This window comes from Microtus ochrogaster, linkage group LG1 (genome assembly GCF_000317375.1).
Source record: "Microtus ochrogaster isolate Prairie Vole_2 linkage group LG1, MicOch1.0, whole genome shotgun sequence".
Taxonomy (NCBI): Eukaryota; Metazoa; Chordata; class Mammalia; order Rodentia; family Cricetidae; genus Microtus; species Microtus ochrogaster.
The window spans coordinates 10,956,866-10,969,943 of record NC_022027.1 but is presented as its reverse complement, the minus strand read 5'-3'; the positions used below and the strand labels follow the sequence as shown (position 1 = coordinate 10,969,943).

General features: G+C 46.3%; 1 protein-coding gene across 3 annotated transcripts in view; it reads left to right on the top strand.

The window, feature by feature from the left end:
• Ddc (dopa decarboxylase) overlaps positions 1–13,078 on the top strand; it is an 80,356-nt gene extending 67,278 nt beyond the window's left edge. For all 3 annotated transcript variants that reach the window (XM_005359217.2, XM_026784953.1, XM_026784954.1), the window contains exons 11-15: positions 2,563–2,582; positions 5,611–5,709; positions 8,095–8,196; positions 11,574–11,791; positions 12,679–13,078. In XM_005359217.2, coding sequence (XP_005359274.1) covers positions 2,563–2,582; positions 5,611–5,709; positions 8,095–8,196; positions 11,574–11,774 — 422 coding nt within the window. In that variant the 3' untranslated portion in view covers positions 11,775–11,791; positions 12,679–13,078. The remainder of the gene's footprint in view (positions 1–2,562; positions 2,583–5,610; positions 5,710–8,094; positions 8,197–11,573; positions 11,792–12,678) is intronic.

Below are 13,078 nucleotides of genomic sequence, written 5' to 3'. Positions count from 1 at the left end.
CTGTGGCATATTCATCCATCAGAGGTGGGGAGAAGAGGGGAGAGTAGAGGAAGAGAAAAACGGTGGGTGATCACAATTCGTTTTGAATGTACATCCTCAGTGATCCAAATGCAGCCCGGTAGGCCCTGCTTCTTGAGGCTCTGAAGCATCCCCCAATAGCACCACCGCAGGCTGTGATCTGCTGAAATCATAGCAGGGGCCATAGTACTGCAGAACGTTCTCTCTCTGAGACAAAGAGAGAGAGGGGAAGTTCTGCCAGTGTCTCCTCATCAAACCCTGGTAAACAACGCAGCCGAATTCTTATAAAACATGAAGTACTACATTCTATGTGACTATTATCCTTCCTTGTAGGCCACAGCCCCCAGTACGAAATCATGAGTCAGGGTAGGCTTGGGTCTGAGGAACTCCAAGAGAGTGGAAGTCCAGATTTCCCTGACAAGTAGTTCTACTCCACCGTGTAGCCAAGGATGGTCTTGCCTCTACACTTCCCCCCTAGAGTTGGGGTTACAGAAATGTGTCTCCACACCCAGTTTATGATTCTGAGGCTCAAATCTAGGTTTTCTTGCATGCTAAGTAAACCCTCTACCAACTGATCCTGTATCTCCAGCCTGAGGTTTTTATATAACAGAAAATGTTGGCTTCTGTTGACGGAAAAGGGAAAATGATTGCTCTCATTAAGTAGGCTTTTCACATATAATCTGTGTTAATAAAGACCCATTTTGCAAAGTAGAAAAGAATCAATGCTAAATTAGATTTTCTAACTCAGCCTTCCAAATGCAAATATTTCTGTGTTAGTTATTTTTCTGTTACCATGAGAACATATCACGAACAAAAGAAACTTAGAAGAGAAATGGGTTAACTGTGGCTCACAGTTCCAGAGGGAGAGAGTCTATGGTGGTGAGAAAAAGGCCTGACAACAGGCAAGGCTCAACAGGAACAGAAAGATAGCTCGTCACATTTCATCCCCCCATAAGGAGCAGGGGGGGGGGGATAGGAAGTGGGCTCAAGCTATAAATCCACAAAGCCTGCCCTCAGTTTTGTACTTCCTCCGGCAAGGAAGGCTCTGCCTCCCAAAGGTTCCATAACCTCTCCAAACACCACTACCAGCTCGGGACCAAGTGGTCAACTCTATGAGTCCTTGGGAGGCATTTGCCATTCAAACCACAATTGTCAATATATTGTATTTCTCACAGTTTTAAGCATTGCCTGATTTGATTGCTTTAATGTTCCATTTAAAAGCTGCCCACACCGAATTAAATTACGAGGGTTTAGAGAGGCACATTAAGCAGTCCGCAGTGTGGATACAGCCATAGCCATAGAAGCTTGCTGGGTGAGGGGACGAGTCGGCCATTGCTTCTGCTGGCACTAAGTGATTGGACAAGGAGCTCAGGCGCAGAGGCCAGTCCTCACTCCTCCCCAGTGAAACAGACTCACGAAGAAGCAGATTTTCACCCATGGAAGCTTTCCACATGGCAGCCACGACCCCCCAGTGAGTGGACGGCACTTGAGAGATGGCTCATCTGGCAGAACCACCTTTTCAATTTCCTTTGGTTTCACACAACAACTTGATTAAAGTAGCCGAATGTGCTAGCGGGACTCTATCAGATGGCTCAGACATAAACACTCCGAGGAGGAAAATGTCATCCCCTCATTGTCACTTATGAGTCATGGAGCTCTTACCAGGTACCTTGGGCCTTTGTGAGTCACTATCGGGTTATTTTTGACACCGCGCTACCGCCTCTGGGTTTGTTTAATAGCTCCGTTACTGACAAGAGGCTCCGAAGAAAAGGTCAGAGTGTGGGGTGGGAGCTGAGGACCCCGTGTAAAATGCAAGCTCTGTCTCAGAGTTATTCAGAAGATAGACTGAAACTGCTATGCATGGCCCCCGACACAGCCACTTTTACCTAGACTTTCCTGAGGCCGGATGGAAGTCAGGTAACAGCTTTAGATGCCCTGTAAATAGGATGCGAATCCTCCTGCGCAGTGGATGCTGGGTATATTAGAAACGGCCATGCTGTAGTGACTATTGCCTAAAAAGTAGGGACCCTTACAAACTGTAGCCTGCTTTGCCTAGCCTGTGTTCATGGAGGAGATTGTGCCCAGCTGTACAGCCTTTCAACATTCCTCCCTAGTCTCTGTCTAGGACACTGATTTGTAACTCCCCACTGGCCTTCTTCACACTGTCCTGGGATCTAGGGTTCTAGGCACCAGAGTACAAAACACCTTTTCATGACCAACTGGGGACACTGAGTCCAGGATGAGGAATTTGACTAAGAGTATATTCACAAAACCAGATGCCAGCCAACACCCGTGAACTACATCCCCCCACCTGGCTTATTATTTGAAGCATTTTTCTGTATCACCAGTGCCATTAATAATGCAGCCTTCCAAATGTGCCCAGGGCATCCTGCTCTCAGGGACTTCCCTTGAATCTGTTACCTTGAGCCACAAAGGAAGCATGGCCTTAGCCGGTCCATGGGTAGTTTCTTGTCTGCCCCAGAAGACATCACTTATTACATCTCCCTCTCTAATGGCTGCTCTTTGTCTTTCTCTTTTCTCCAGGACTCATCACTGACTACAGGGTAAGTAGGTGGTTTTGTCCTTTGTAATCCAAACTGAGCAAGTGACAGGGGGTTTCTACTGGGGTTGCTGCGTTCCCACCTCCTGAGCGGAAGTCTACAAGAGGCACTTCCTAAGTGTGCTCCAGCAGACATATTAGGTGGCTTGGTGGTAAGCAGCTCTGCCAAGTCCATCAGAGGTCCCAGTTTAGAAGGCATAGCCCCAACTGCCTTCTAAGACAATGGAAGAAGATTTGACGTTAGCTCCTGCAAGAGTCTGTCCTCATAGCCCATGGCCTTCTTTTTTGCCTTCTGTGGTGTGCTTGGGGCAGCACCCTAAAGAGTACTAGAACAGAGTTAGGGAAGAGCCAGATTCTTGGACAGGAGATTGTCGCCTTGGCAGCCTCTCTTCGACTTGCTTTACTTCTTTCTCCTTTTTTTTTATTTGCCACAAATGTTTTCTGGAGTTTGAAAACACCAGGTTGTCCCAGCTTTACTCTGGAAAGGAATTTGGAACCGCAAGTAATGCTGGGAGGCTCCTTCCAAGAATAGAAGCCAAGCAGGCCGGGAACATGAAGGGGGCCCACTGCATCTGTTGCCGCTCTCGGAACACGAGGGGCCCTCTGCATCTGCCCTTTCTCAGACTCAAGAAATGACCCGGCTCATTTGCTGGGTGGAGAGGCGGGTGTGCGTGGTGAGCACAGGACATTATCAAAGCATCTTGTCCGAAGTAGTGTGTCTAAATTCTTGGGGCAGTATGTCAGCCACTGATAATAAGGTAGCAGGATTACCTCTCATAGACAGAGAGTACCCTTCCCGCTTCTGGTGACAGCTGCAAGCTGGCAGGTGCAGGTCACCAGGGAATCTTCATTACAGCTCCCCCAGGACAGAGTTTCAGAGAAACTTGTCCATGGGAGAAAATCCAGGACATATGTAGATATGGGTATAGTTCATCTTATTTAACTGTGTGTACACAATCCTCATTTAGGATCCAAATTACCTTTTAGAAAGCATTAGTTAAGGGATAGTTTGAGAATAATATTAATAAATAGTTTGAGGGGAAGATTATTCCCAGTCTCTTCATCCTGACACTGCCGTGGGCTTTGGATTTGCATTGCCTTCGTGGGAGTACAATGCCAGACTTTTGAGAAAGAGCTCCCAATCTTCGCTAACCGGAGTTTGGCAAGTCTGTGAGCGATCGTCAGCATAGCCTCCATTATTTTAAGTGAACTTGGAACGGGGTCAGATCTCTGCTTTTCCCCAAATGATACTTAAACCGTGCAGAGGCAAAATTTAAAGAAGAATAAAAAAAACCACAAATTTTGCACATCCTGTGGCCTCATTGTTCCATTTTTATTTTATATGCATGGTAATTGTGTGCCTACTCCATAGTAACTCAGGAAAGGCAGAGCCTTCATCAAGAAATAGTTCAATCCAGTCACTGGTGGTACATGCCTTAAGTCCCAGGACTTGGGGTGCAGAGGCAGGCAGATCTCTGTGAGTTCAAGGCCAGCCTGGTCTACAGAGCTAGTTCCAGAACAAATTGGGCTGTTACACAGAGAAACCCTGTCTTGAAAAATCAAAAGAGAGAGAGAGATAGATAGTTCAAGCCAGATGGTGGGTGGTGGCACAGGCCTTTAATCCTAGCACGTAGGAAGCAGAAGTAGGTGGATCTCTGTGAGTTTGAGGCCAGCCTGGTCTACAGAGTGAGTTCCAGGACAGTCAGAGCTACACAAAGAAACCCTGTCTCAAATGACCTCCTTCAAAATAAATAAATGAATGAATAAATAAATAAATGGAAAAAATTCAATAGTAAGGAATTAAAATAAGAAGTAAAGTCATACATGAGGGTGCACACCTTTAATCCCTAGCATTCTGGAGGCAGGATTACGAGGATCTCTATGAGTTTGAGGCCAACTTAGCCTACCAAGTGAGTCCATATCAGCCCGGGCTACATAATGTGACTCTGTCTCAAAGAGCCAACCAAACAAAAGGAATTACACCATAGGCATAAATGTCTAAGAAAAACAGCACATATACCTTTGGTGTTGTCCCAAATTCCATCTATCTACAGAGGAGAGATTTTGTAACTCACCCCCTGATTAAGGGAGAAACAACTGTATTTTTTTTTTTTTTAAAAAAAACAAAAAACAAAAAACAAAAAACAATCTTTATTTCTCGAGAAACCCTGACTTGAGGCTAACTGTGACTTGTATCTCCGGTGGCAGACAGCAGTGGAGTTTAGAGTGCTCTCCCTAACCAGAACAACATCTCAGCATCTCCCAGTCTAGCAGGGAGCCAGAGCCAGAGCCAGAGCTGAGGGACAAGAAGCAAAGGGCTCCCCTCCCCCAGCCTGCCCTTTATAAGCTCAAGTAGAGAATTTCAAAGAAAGCCAGGAAGTGGTGCAAGGCCGTCCTCCCGACTGGCCTGTGTCTCATCCCTGTCCTTCCCTACGTGCTTTTATTGCATTTCCAACCCTCATCCATCACCATCAAGAAGAATGTGAGGAGCCAGTGTGAACAGCCAGTCAGCTGACCGTCTGGGAGAGCTCGGAGAAGCAGAGGAAGGCTTCTTTGGTGAAAGGGTATTGGGGTCACTCCCAGAGGTCAGGGAGACAAAGGAGCTGACACTGCTTCAGAGTGCAGATTCAGAGCATCCAGGCAGAGAAAGGCAGACACACAAGGGGCTCGGCACCCCCCCCTCTGCCCGGATGACCCCCTGCCCCCATGGAAGCTCCCTAGGGAAGGACCACTCTCTTCTATTTCTTAATCTAGTACCTTCTTTGGCATGTACTTGGTCTGTCTGGTGAGCCTAATAAACATCAGGACCTCCCAACCAGGGCTTCTGTCCGCATCTCCACAGGATGAGAAAATGGTTCCTGCCTCTCCTCTCTTCAACACACACATCAAGGTCTTTGCCATCCGGGCTGGGAAATGGGCATTCTGTGAAAACCACAGCATCCAGAAGAAACTGGCCAACGGAGGAGTTGAAAAGGAGCCTGGCTACTAACACGCCTCTCTCTCACTGACGTGTTCTTTATATTTTGCTGCAGCACTGGCAGATCCCACTGGGGCGGAGGTTTCGCTCTCTGAAAATGTGGTTTGTTTTCAGAATGTATGGCGTCAAGGGACTGCAGGCCTACATCCGCAAGGTGACCAACTGCTTTCTTTGTTTATCTGAGTACTGTTGTAATGGTCTTAGACTCAGAAATGAATTCAAGGGTCTTAGTGAGCAACGCCATCATACACTAACAATGGGGACGTTCTGAGAAATCCATCGTGAGGCGCTTCCCTGTTTCCCTAAACATGAAGACACCGGAATTTTTATATACAAGCTGAGATAGATAGTTTCCTAGCACACACAGGCCTTTGGGGACAGAGGGATATGTGGTCTGTTGTTGTCTGAAACAGCATCTAAAGCCTAATTTTGGAATCAGGGCGTAGTTTGGGATTTCAAGGTTAGGGCATTCACAAACTGGGCCTTTTGTGTCTTCTAAGACACTTTCATTAGAATACAGATTTTCAGCTCCAGGAAGTTAGTTAAACCCACTGTGTAAATTTTATTTTATTTTTCCGCATATCTAGTCAACAGCGAGTTTGACTGAGCAATACTAGTAGTGAGAATACAGTGTTTTTCTCCCCCTACCCCCCAAAAATAAATTAGATAAGCAAATAAATAAATAATTTTTTAAAAGCCGAACTAAGAGAACTTTCGAGTTGGTTGGGAGAGATAGATACGATTTAGTTCCCTCCGTCTCAAGGAGGCTTCCTGGGCTGTACGTAGCTTGTTTCAACAAGCCATGCAGATCACTACGATAGGCACTAAGCGACTTCGTGGAACCACTGATTGGTTCCAAGTCCTACTACCCTACTTCCCCCCTTCTCCCCCCAACATACACACAGCTGGGGAAGCTGAGGCCTGAATATGAGCCAGGACTTGTTCACCCGTTTAGCCAGAAGCAGAGGGCCCCCTGACTTCAGCCGAGTCCTTTGTAAGCCACAGCATCAATTTGATGAGGCAAGCATGCCTGTGGCTTCCAGCCTGGGGTGGTGACAGCTTTCCCCTTAAGTCCCAGTACCCACTACATCACCAGATGTGCAGCCAAAGGCAGGGGCCGAATGTCTCCAGGCTCCTCTTCTGTGACAAGGGTGCAGAACAGCATTTATTTCCAGGGTGCTCGTCACGTGCTACAAATCGGCATCCGTCAGATCACAAAAACCGTTGTGAGGAAATGTCTGCAGGCATTGAGCACTGTGAGAGGCTACGTGGGGGGAAAGAACTAGAAACCAAGGGTGTGTGCGGATTTCTAGGATCCCTGATCCTAGTGAGTCAACTTGGTGTAATGAGAAAAAGTCCCAGAGTGGTTTATCAGTCCAAGGTGACGATGACTTTTAGTTCAGGACAACTCGCTGAGATTAGGCTGTGCCAGGTTAAAAACACACCACACCTCTTTCTGGAAAGGCCTAAATCCTGCCCTAACAAGAGACAGAAGACCGGTCAAAACTGGCCTTCCTAGGCCTGAGCTAATAGAAGATAGCTTTAGTCCTGAATCTTTGGTGCCCCCTGGCGAGACGACTAGGAACAGTCGCTTCAACGGGTGTTTCAGTCCCAACAAGCCTTGTGTGCTTCAGCTCCTCTAAAGCTTCGACCCTGTGGCAGCTAGAGCTGGGTGCCAGCAGGTTCCAATTAGCTAGCCGTGCACACGGACAGTGATCGAGTGTGTTCTCTGCAGTTCGTACGTGGTTTTAATCAGCGTTCGAGTTCTATAAACATCTAGAGATTAAATAGGCTTATGTGTTCAATGTGAGCACAAAACTTAATTTTTTTATTTAGGAGATAAGGTCCCACTATGCAGCATTGGTTGTCCTGAGGCTCAGTATGTAGACCAGGTCGGCCTCAGACTCATAGAGGTCTGCCTACCTCGGTCTCCTGGGTGCCATGATTAAAGCTGTGCACCACCGTGCCAGAGAGCACATAGCTCTTGAATATGGCAGCCATTGTATCAGGCTGAGACCACAGCCCAACCTGTTATGGAAGTGACGTCCCAGTCTTAAGCGGCTGCTGTGAGGAGTCCCATCTGAGCCAAGGCATAGCCATCAGGCCTTGGTTATGACACTTGTTCTTTCTGAGTCTCAGTTTACTATCTGCAAATTAGTAAAGTAAAACCCCTGGATCACAACATTTTAGGCTATCACGAGGAAGGCAAGGCAACTGGATGTAGCCTTTCTTTCTTCTAAAATCTTCAACAACTTCCTTATGATGTTTACTATAAAATTATTAAAGAAACGGGGGTGGAAACATAGATCCGTGGACAGAAGATAATGAGTGTTTTTCTGAGGGAACTGTGACGTACCTTGTAGTTTAGGGCAGATGAGCTTCCTCCTGACCGGTATGGGAAATGCTGGTGAGGGGGACAGGCTTGTGATCAGAAGATGTGAATGAATAACAGATGTACAGTCCTGTGAGGTGCTGGGAGGCCAGGGTTAGGCTGAAGTTGTGGTGAGAAAGGCAGCAAGTTTTCCTTCTCTGCTTCTAGCACGTGGCACTGTCTCATGAGTTTGAGTCTCTGGTACGGCAGGACCCTCGCTTTGAGATCTGCACGGAAGTCATTCTTGGGCTGGTCTGCTTCCGGTTAAAGGTATGTTATGCCGATTTCAGACATCTTTGTTTCCACTGAATGAGATAAAGTATTATTCATGACATCCACATACAAAGTTGTATACCAGTTGCCAAGGTCTACAGAACATGACCCGCGGTGCTTAGCAGGCGGTGCTGGCTGGCTGACTGGTCCCGTAGACTCTCCTCTGTGGACTTGTTGCCCAGTTTCCTCAGATGTGATTGGATGCTTTCCTCTTGACCCAAGGCCAAGAGTCCATCCAATACCTCTGGAACTGTACTCCTCTGCTGAGCTGTCTGTGGCCTCAGGAACCAGGTCACCTGTGGACACACAGCATCAGCACATCTGGGAACTGGTTAGATAAACAAGCCTCACGATCTCAGTCATCTGGCTATATATACCTCGGCAAGATTCCTGCACAGAGGGGGCACCTGGGTTGTGTGTTCACTTTGTGAGGGAAGCCTGCCAAGACCGGCAAGGGAGTAAGCTATCTTTGCAGAGACTGACACAGCCACGTTACTCAAAAGGCCCCTGCTCATCACTGGCTTATAAACGAAGCCAGATGCTCTGGCCATTACAGAACTGCCTTTTAATAGGCCAACAGTTTTATGTTTTGTTTTCTTCCTCTTCTCTTTCCTCTTCTCCTTTTTACAGTGCTACGGTGGAACCCAGAACTTCACACATACTAGACAAGCCTACACTACGCTACATCCACAGTCCCTGCCTCCATCCACCCTCCCTCCTTTTTTCAAAAAATAAGAGACAAGGAACTCATGATGTTACTCAGGCTGCCCTGAAACTTGCAATCCCCCCAGATGCATGCCACGACACTCAACTGGAAGTTTCTGATAGGTCTTGCCAGGAGGCCTCGTTGTCCAAGTCTAGACAGCAATCATAAGAAGGAGCAGTCTGGGATACATCCGTTTCATGATGCTTCACCTCCATGTCCTATCTCCTCCCCTCATCTTGATTCTTAGAGTTTAAGATGAACTCCAAACCCTGGGAAATCCTAGAAGCAGCAAGCACTAGTGTTGTGATGAGAGAGGTAGAGTGGAGCCCCATGCTCTCTGAAAGTATGAAATGGAATGTCTAGGGGAGATGTGTAGCCTACACACATGGGATGCCTCAAGGTATCCATGCCCCTGGAGTTTGGCATGTGGACCATGAGATGTGGCAGGTCTACCAACATTGGTGTTGGCATAGTGTTGACTTCTTTGTCCCTCAAGTAGGTATTTATTTTCATTGCTGTAGGATGTTGCTATAGGATCTTTTCAGTTTTGTAGGATGCTTCTATTTTAATTGTTTTATTGAGGTGTCATTTACTTTTAACTACAGGGCTGTGAGCATGTTTGTCTTCCCCAAAGACCTCTATATAATAATGCCTTTTGTTTTCAGTCTTGACATGACGTTGTCAAGGCTGAGATTATTACTGGGTATGTATAATTTAAGATTGATACCAAATACACTTTACCTGAGTTTCTTCTGCTCCTTCTTACTTGCCTGGTAGTGTGTACAGCCCTCACATGCAAAACCCTCTTTGTTGTCTTCTTCCCAGGATTACACATTTGCTTTCTCTTTTTCCTTTTTCTTTCTTTCTTCCTTCCTTTCTTCCCTCCTTCCTTCTGTTCATTTTTTGTTTTTTGAGACAGCGTTTCTCTTTTTAGCCCTGGTTATCCTGGAACTCGCTTCTGAAGACCAGGCTGGCCTCAAACTCAGATATCCACCTTCCTCTGCCTCTCTAGTGCTGGGATCAAAGGCATGTGCACCACCTCCCGGCTTACACCTTTCTCCTTAAAGAAGCACATTAGCCAAATGCTATTCCTTTTCTGCCTATATAACTGCACAGTGTAATTTTTCTGCTTGTCCTTATTTTCTCCAGTTTGAGTTTTCAATCTTCATCATCTTTGATGGCTTCAACCAGAATGTATTGTGGCTACTTACTCATTGAGACAGGATCTCGTGTAGCCCAGGCTACCCTCACAATGACTGTGTAGTAAAGGAATATCTTGAACTGATTCTCTCATCTTCATCTCTCAAGGGGTAAGGTTACAGGCATGAACCACTATGCTGGCTAACAATAGCATCCACTCTTCAATATCCATTTCTGTGTCACCGGGGATTTGAACCCGGGCCTCACATGTGCTAGGCAAGTGCTCTGCCACTAAGCTGTATTTCTGGTCCTGTGGCCCCTTATTGAACATAAAGTATGTGACCTCACAATCACATAGTTGCTCCTTTCTCCCTGGCCAGACTCCTCTAATCTTCCTTGGCTTACTCTTGCCTTTTTCATTATTGCTTCTCTAATCATTTCTGTTTGCCTTCTGCTCCTACTTGATGGAAGTCCTGTCTAACCCAAACCAATTGAAAATGGTACTCAACTTTTCCCTAACTACTTGGTTTTTGTTGTCTGTGTTATCGTCTCATGTCTCCATTGTCCTTGAGTAAGACCCCATTGTCCAGACATGGCACTTACACCAACAGTCTGAATAGCCTGTAGTTCCTTCACTGTGCACTTAAGATTTTCTTGGTTGTCAAACTCAGACCCACAGCTAGAGGTGTGTGAATCTGTCCAAGGCGAAGAGCAGTTTTCTGTATCCAGAAGGTGTTCAGTTACCATTGTTGAGGTAGAGGGGACACTTTCCTTCCCATGCATCCTCTTACACCTTGACCCTTAATGTCCAGAATAAATGGTCCAGCCCTGCAAGGGTCTTAGAACTCCAGAGTGAAGCCCGTGACAAGCCCTCTTCTATATTTTGCTAGACAGAAAGGCTTAGCGGATGGGGAGCCATTTCATGACAACATACACAGAGGAGTGAAGGGCTAGGTAAAGAACAGCTACCAGCCTATCTACTTGGGGCCCTAATGGAAAGCGAAGGTTTTCTGTGTGTTGGCTGATAAGGCCTTCTTATCTCTGGTCAGTCATTGGGAGTGGAGGACTCTGGCCTCTCCGTCCCCAGCTAGCTGACAATTTTCTTTCTAGAGAGGTTGTATAGAGATCATCCTAGACCCCCTGTTCCTGCGCTTACAGATGTCCTTTGCATATTCTCACACCAGCTTGACTGTGGTGTTCCAGGGTCTCCGCTGTTGAGACCTGCTGCCGGGTCCAAGTTCTCTATTCGGTTCTGTTGTTTACGATCACCTGTTTGTGCTGACAATACCTCTAGCGACCTTCATCTCTCTTAAACTAAACTGGAGGATGGGAAGGTTAATTTCTGATAACACAGATCCTAGAGAAATGGGGTCACAGGGAGAAGCAATCCCATAAGTTCCATTAGCCTGTGTTAGTTATGTCATCAAGCTCTCTGGCCTCTTACATAGAAAATGAGAAGTAAAGATGGTTTCTTTGTTATCTACCAGACTTTGTGTCATATGGTGGATCTGCTTTCTAATTACCCCAGGGCTCCAACGAGCTGAATGAAACTCTTTTACAAAGAATAAACAGCGCCAAAAAAATCCACTTGGTACCGTGCCGTCTCCGAGACAAGTTCGTGCTACGCTTCGCCGTGTGCTCTCGCACGGTGGAGTCTTCCCACGTGCAGCTGGCCTGGGAACACATCCGAGAGCTGGCAAGCAGCGTGCTGAGAGCCCAGAAGGAGTGAAAGCAGAGCCGCTGCAGGTAAGCAGCTATGCCAGGAACATGCTGTCCTCCTGGCCGCAGGATTCCAGCTCAGTTCCAGCTTGGCCACTCGGTGCTGTGGGGCTGGGCTCCACTGTAAAGCAAGGAAGAGAAAGCTGTAGCACTGTTCAATCGAGAGATGCAGAAACAATGCTATGCATAACGATTCCATAGAGTGAATTTGTATTCACTTCTGTGACGATACACACGGCGAAGTAGAGATGCTCTATGCTTTCCCCTCAGACTCCCCCCAAACAGCTTTAACCAAAGCAGCTATCAGAATAAGCTTTTGATACAGGATAACAATAAATGGGACTGTCACGTGACTGATTGACTCGGGCAGGCAAGATCAAAATTGTGATGTTAAAGAAGGGCAAAGCCTCCAGGCTGCTTACAGAGGGGAGAGCGTGGCAGACAGCACAGTTGTAGTGATAGCTATTATTACACATCTTGGACTGGCAACATAAACATTTTGTTTGTGTGTTTGTTTGTTTGTTTTTCAGGACAGGGTTTCTCTGTGTAGTTCTGCCTGTCTTGTAATTCTTGCTGTAGACCAGGCTGACCTCAAATTCAGAGATCCGCCTGCCTCTGCCTCCCAAGTGCTGGGATTAAAGGTGTGTGCTACCACTGCCCCGCCTAAATTTTTGAGTTAAAACTATTGATTGTATTGTTTCACTGCAGAGATAGCATATTCCTTCTTCGTACTCAATTTAAAAGTACACAAGTCTCTTCTTTTTATTATTTTCTTTTCTTTTTTGTGGTACCGGGAATGGAACCAGGATCTTGTGCCTTCTAGGCAGGTGCACCACCACTGAGCTACTACGCTGCTGCTCTCTTGGTTTTCTAAGTTAGCTGCTAAATTCGTGCTATTTTTTTTTCCCCTGTAGAGATCAAAAGTTGAAAAGCAGTACACTCCAAAGTGGAATGAGAGAAAAACAATCACTACCCTGCCTTCGTGAAATCATGGATATATGTGGCCTCGTGTCTGTCTCCAAAATTAACCAGAAACCTGCGATTGACTTTTCAGTGGCTTGTCAATGAAGACATATTTTCTGTTTTATCCCAGGAGAAATGTTTTCTGTGTGCAAAGCTGATGCCAGGGGCTCTAGCTTTTGTTCTGTGTTTGGCTGTGATTTTTGTTGATAATAAGATGTCTTTGTGTTCAGAAAGTCATTGGTGGCAGGCAAGGCTTGTTTTATTTTCCAGGGTAGTCTTTGGCCTTACCTTCAGACTATATCTATGGCAGTCAGCTTGTTCGGTGTGACTCAACATTTAATAAACAATTGA